The sequence below is a fragment of the Elephantulus edwardii genome, unplaced genomic scaffold (genome assembly GCF_000299155.1).
Source record: "Elephantulus edwardii isolate Elephantulus edwardi_28Jun2011 unplaced genomic scaffold, EleEdw1.0 scaffold00090, whole genome shotgun sequence".
Lineage (NCBI taxonomy): Eukaryota > Metazoa > Chordata > Mammalia > Macroscelidea > Macroscelididae > Elephantulus > Elephantulus edwardii.
In genome coordinates, this window is record NW_006399840.1 from 6,930,173 (window position 1) to 6,936,323 (window position 6,151).

At 36.9% G+C, this 6,151-nt stretch overlaps 1 protein-coding gene across 1 annotated transcript in view; it reads right to left on the minus strand.

The window, feature by feature from the left end:
* The window catches only part of USH2A (Usher syndrome 2A (autosomal recessive, mild)), a 1,454,174-nt gene that overhangs the window by 291,163 nt on the left and 1,156,860 nt on the right, over positions 1-6,151 (minus strand). The window contains exon 50 of the mRNA XM_006890571.1: positions 1,297-1,518. Within this exon, the coding sequence (XP_006890633.1) occupies positions 1,297-1,518 (222 nt within the window). The remainder of the gene's footprint in view (positions 1-1,296; positions 1,519-6,151) is intronic.

The window sequence follows — 6,151 nt, forward strand, 5'->3', positions numbered from 1 at the left end:
TTTTTTTTTCAATCTTTTCCAAAAAGATAACAACTGTTACTTTAGCTGCAATTTGAATGGATATGAAAGTAAGAAAGCTATCTACGTTTTATAAGTGGAAGGTTTAAAGAAAAAGATTGGGGGAAAATAATGAAATATATAGCAAAACCTGTTAAAATGAAAAATGAAATAAATTAAAAATTTTCTGACACCAAGAAGAAAATGAGGAAAAATGAATTTAAGATAATATTAACAGCAAGAGACAATAAAAGAAAATGATGGTTATAGAATTAAAGTAATGTGTAAGTAACTTGATTATATTTTATAATACAAGTTGTGAGAAGTAACATAAATTACTTGAAAAATACAATGGAAAATGTATTTTACTTTTGAAAAAGGTGTATCTTACCAATTTTACAGAGTAAATAGGTAAAAGAATAAGCATATGGTATTATCATAGTAGGGAGCTTCAGTGGCCTAGGATTTAAGGGGTGTGCTGCCAACCTAAAGAGAGGCAGTTTGAATCCACCAGCCGCTCAATGGGAGAAAGATGGATATTCTTTTTTTTTTTTAATTTATTATTACTTTCAATGAACATTTACAGAGACTTTGGAATTCCAATCATTCATTGTTGCACTTTTCTTGCTTCCCAACCCTCCCCCCAATACAGTCACCTCTTTGAAAAGTAAAAGAAAAATTCTTTCATTGTTTTACAACCCCTCCCCGCAGGTCCACTCCACTATGCAGGCTTCATTCTGGACTCCTGTCATGACAATAATACCTAATCACATACCCCATTTAAACAGCTTTCTCCCGCAACTGTTTCAATGGAGTATACATTATTGAACCCATGAAAGATGGATACTCTTCTGCTATGCAATTTACTGCTTCTGAAAACCTGCTGGAGAGTCAGTTACGAGTCAGTGGCAACTTGATGGCAATGAGATTGTTGTTGTTGATCATCATCATAATTATTCTATTCATATGTGTTAAGAAATATAATCTTGATCAACTACCATCGATTGCATTCACATATGTGGTTTGTCTGTTTTTGGCTTTCTTTTTGTGTGTGGGCCTAACAGTTACCAAATTCTTTAGAAGTGAATTTCAATTTTGATCTGTAAGTATTTATAAAAGCAAACAATTATATATATAAATGTGAGCTTTAATTTGTATTTGTCACATAGCATATACAGTCAATTTTTACACTAAATAGAATTCCAATGAAGATGTTTTTAATGACTTCTTTATTTCAAACATTAATGTCTCACCTGCCTTGTTTCCCCATCTGCTGAAGAGTTGACAAAGGCTTCTTACCTGGAAGTCGAATGTACACCACACCTTCTTCTTCTCCACCACAGCAATCTAAGTCTTTGCTCACAATCTGTCCACCACAGCACTGCTGGCCATGGCCATCATGAAGGCTCCCCGAACAGCAGATCTGGTGACCCGAGGAGGAGTATGGCACTCGGCCGCAGCAGGAGTCACCAAGGCCAATGGAAACCCGATTGTGCTGTTCATCTGGACAGCACACTTCACCTGCCAATTTAGGACAGTAATAATCATTGAAAATATGCTGTGACTCACAACCAGAATTTATCATAACCATCTCGCAGAGCCAAGTTGATTGATGGAATTACTTGAAAGAATATTATCATATTGGAGTTGCAAAATTTCAGTATAATTTCATTTTGTTTTGTTATTTGATAAAGTTACATAAACATGTAGGTGCAAACAAATGCTAATTGGTTTATGAAGGGTATGCCACCCATTCTTCTCTTCTTAAATCTAAACACATTAAGTTGTCAATATACATAAATTTATATAAATATTTTAAGTCCTTGGATACCTTTATATATTTAGCAGTATTTTGAAAGGAGGAATACATTCCAATTATATTCTTTTAAAAAATTATTTTTTTTAAAAGTTAAATGACATCAGAACACTACAGTCCAGTTAGTATTCTAGTTCTTTGTTGGCCTATGGTAGACAAAGAACTTCACGAGTATTCTTACTCCTCCATTCTCCTTCATATCATTTCTGGCCTGAAATAAGGTATTTCTAGAGTAATACTTACAGAAATCAGTATGAGCCAGGTAAAAATCATGGGCAGTGCTACTTCCCATTAGAAGATAAAACTTAAAACCGAGCCTTTTAGGGTTTGCAGCTCATCATTCAGCAAACAGACACTAGGACATCCTTGATATTTTTAAGACAAATGCCAAAAAGTGATAGTGCCAACAGTGTACTCACTACTATAGAAACTGGGAAAGCTGTTTGGAAACAGACATTCAAAGTTGATATACCTTTGGAGAGTTCTCAAGGCAAAGACAAAACCATTGCGGAAACCTTTGTTTGAAGGAGCTTCCTCCAGAAAAAGAAATCAACTTTATCGCTCCTTATATATCTGCTGTCCTCAGTTGAACTGTTTCCTATTTACAATAAAACTCTCACACTGAAAAAAGCTATCCATTTATATTCTGGTGCATACTTCATCTTGTTATGGATTAGTGAACAGTTCCAAGACTAGCTCATTGGAGAAACAAAGTTTTGATGAAGAAAAGCATTCTTTGGAGAAATTCCTATTCCCACATATTACTAATTGCCTCATACATTAATAATTATTGAATGCATAAAATGTGCATGATGAACTTATTTTTATCTCTGTCATATGTTGATGTTAACATGGTAGAAACAGTCAATAAATCAAAAGACATGCTTGCACTGGGATAATCTGCTATCATGGACCTCTCCAAAGTTCTAAAGTGCAAAGATGTCCATTTCAAAACTAAAGCGCACCTGATCCAAGCCAAGGTGAATTTCAGTTGCTTCTTTAGCAACTTAGAAAGATGGACAATGAATAATCTGACTGAAGAAAAGTCAGTGCGTTTGAATTGTGGTTTTGGAGAAGAGTATTGACTATCCCACAGACTGCTGAAAGAACAAACAAGTCTTTCCTGGAGGAAGTTAAACCAGAGTGCTCCTCAGAAGAATGGTGAAACGTGGTCTCACATACTTTGGACATGTTGTAAGGAGGAATTAGTCCTTGGAGCATCAGACTGGGAAAAGTGAAGGGTCAGAGAAAGAAAGAAAGCGTCTCAACAAGGTGAACTGACACAGTGACTGTGGGTTTGAACACATCAGAGATAATGAGGCTCTCACAGAAAGGAAAAGGCTCAGATATGTTGTCCATATGGTGACTATGAGTTATAGTCAACTCAATGGCACCCAACAATGCTATCAATAAAGTCCAAACAAACTCTCTTCTCTCTCATAATCCAATTCTAGTTGTGTCTGCTGGTTCTTTAAATGTTGACTTTCCTCTTTTTCTTGCTCTGCTCTTAATTTTCTGCAATCTTCAAAAGCCTCTTTCCCTTCCCATCTCACTTCCTGTCTCAGTGAGCCATTATTATGTTTTTTAAGATAGGTGAATATGACAATCAGCTGAATAGATTTTGTAGCTGTAAATCGTAGTCCTGATAAGAATTTTATAATCTAGTTAATGATCTCTCAAACTTTCTTAAAAAAAGACAAATTTCCCTGAAGAATTTAGCATTGGCTTAATTGTGGACATTCTGTTCTTCAGTTCATTCATCTCCTGTGAGATCTGATGAGGCTACAACTTAGTAAAAGCAAGAGTAATTACTTACCAAATGATACAAAAATATGGAACAAATTTAACTCTTGCTAATGATGCTGGCAGTTATCAGAAAAGAGCAAGGAAATACTGCATGGTTCAAAATTAGGGAAAGAGTGTGTCAGGAGTGTGTCCTGTTTCCATATCTTTTCAATATGTGTATGGAACAGATCATTCAAGAGGCTGGACTTTATAAGGAGGAGTGTGGAGGATTGGAGGAAAACCTCATCAACAACTTCTGCTATGCAGATGGCACAGTCTTGCTTACTGAAACTGAGGAGAACCTGAACCATTTGCTTCAGAAAGTCAAGGACTGTAGTCTTCACTGTGAATCGATACTCAAGATCAAATATCTTCTCACCACCAGGCCAATTGACAGCATCATGATGGATGGAGAAAAGATTGAGGTTGTTAACAATTTCAGCTTGTTTGGCTCCTTAATCAACATTCTTGGTACCAGCAGTCAGGAAATCAAAAGACAAAGTGTACTGGGGAAGTCTGCTATCAATGACCTTTCCAAAGTGCTGAAGAGCAATGTAAGTCTAAAAACTAAGGTATGCCTGATTCAGGCTATATAGTCTTCACAATTACTTGCTATGTATCAGGTAGCTGAACAGTGACTAATGATGACAGAAGGAGAATTGATGCCTTTGATTGTGGTGCTGAGAAGAGAATTGAACATACCATGCACTGCGAAGAAAACAAATCGATCTGACTTACAGTGAAACCAAGTTTCTCCTTGGAGGCAAGGATTTTGAAGCTCTGTTTTACATACTTTGGGCATGTGGCCAGGAGGGATTGGTCCTTGGGGAGGGACATCACGCTGGGAAGGGTGAAGGGACAGCACAGGAGAGGAAGACCCTGCATGAGATGGATTGATACAGTAACTGGGGCAATGGGAGTAGGTGTATTGGAGTTAGTGAAACTGGCCCCAGGATAGGGCAGGCTTCAAAGCTGCTGTACATAGGGTTGCTGTGAGTCACGGGTGACTCAACGGCACACAACAATAACAACAACTTTTGGGTTGGCAGTGCATCTCCTTACCCACTACGCCACCAGAGCTCCCTGCTTCCTAGATTGAGTCATGAAAAATTAGCTGTTTTCCTTGTAAATCATGGTATATATAAGTGACAAAATGTCTCTGAGCAACAATTTTGTCAGTCAATTGCATGTTCTAGGGTCTAGATTCTAGGCTATATTGTTACATAATATAAAATGATCCCCCCATCAAAAATTGAAATATATTTGTGTTTTTCTCTATCTAATTATCAAAAGTCAACTTGGAACATCTTTTGTTCATATAGGATGAAGTATACACTGACTTCCTAATTTTTCAGAATTGTGATTGTTTTGTACCCTTGAGTCAGAACTGACCCATTGCTGACCCTCTGGAGGGTTTTCAGAGGCACTTAATCTCATGGTAAGAGATTGCCCATCTTTCTCCCACAGAGCGGCTGTTGGCCTTGAACCATGTACATTCTGGATTGCAGTGTAGCTTCTTGCCAGTAGGCCACCAGAGCTAGATGTCTCTTTATATGATTTGATGAACATAGACACACTTGAAACCTTGATACAGGTAAATTAATTAAATAACATCTTCTGTAACTTAAAGAACTCCCATGAATCCCTTTCATCCTTATTCTCTCCCCACTCCTATAAACCTTTCCATTTGGATGTTGAGGGTTACACAAACTTTGAAGGTTATAAATCAACAGTTCAATTGTCTTAGTGTTGTTTCATGATGGTCAGAAACCTCCAAGTCAGTGACCGTATGAAGAATAGATTGAAATTTTATACTATACCACCCCATTCTCACAATTTTAGGCATGCTCAAGACCGTTGTTGAAGTCATTGTGAAGTCCCTCTCATTGAGGGTCTTCTGCTCTTTCACTGACCTTTCATTTTTTCATATGTGATGCCTTTTTCCAAGAATTGACCCCACCTAATGATACTTAGATAAGAAACTTAATGGAGATTAAAATAAAAAGTGAAAATGAAGGGAATGGGCTATGAAGTATGACAATCTACCTCTGAAGTCCATGATCTAATCTACTAATTATTCTATAGCAAACTATCTCTTCTACAGCAAAACATGATGTAGAACTTCTCCATATCTGCAGAAGACTCAAGCAAGATCCACACCTCACTCCATATACAACAACCAACTCAAGGTGGATCATGGATCTAGGACTAAAACCAAGGACTATAACCTTCATTAAAGAAAACCTTGGAAGAACTCTAGTAGTCCTAATCCACAACATAAACAGTCTTCCAAGTATCATGAAAAATCTACAATCAGGAGAAGATAAAATAGATGAATGGGACCTTCTAAGAATCAAATCCCTATGCATATCCAAAAATTTCTCCAACGGGGTAAAAAGGGAAGCCACAGACTAGAAAAAAGTATTTGGTAATGACATGTCAGATAAGAGACATATCTAGAATTTATGAAATACTTGAGCAGCACAACAAGACAACAAGATAAAGGTAAATAATCCAATTGAAAAATGGGCACAGGATATGAACAGACACTTC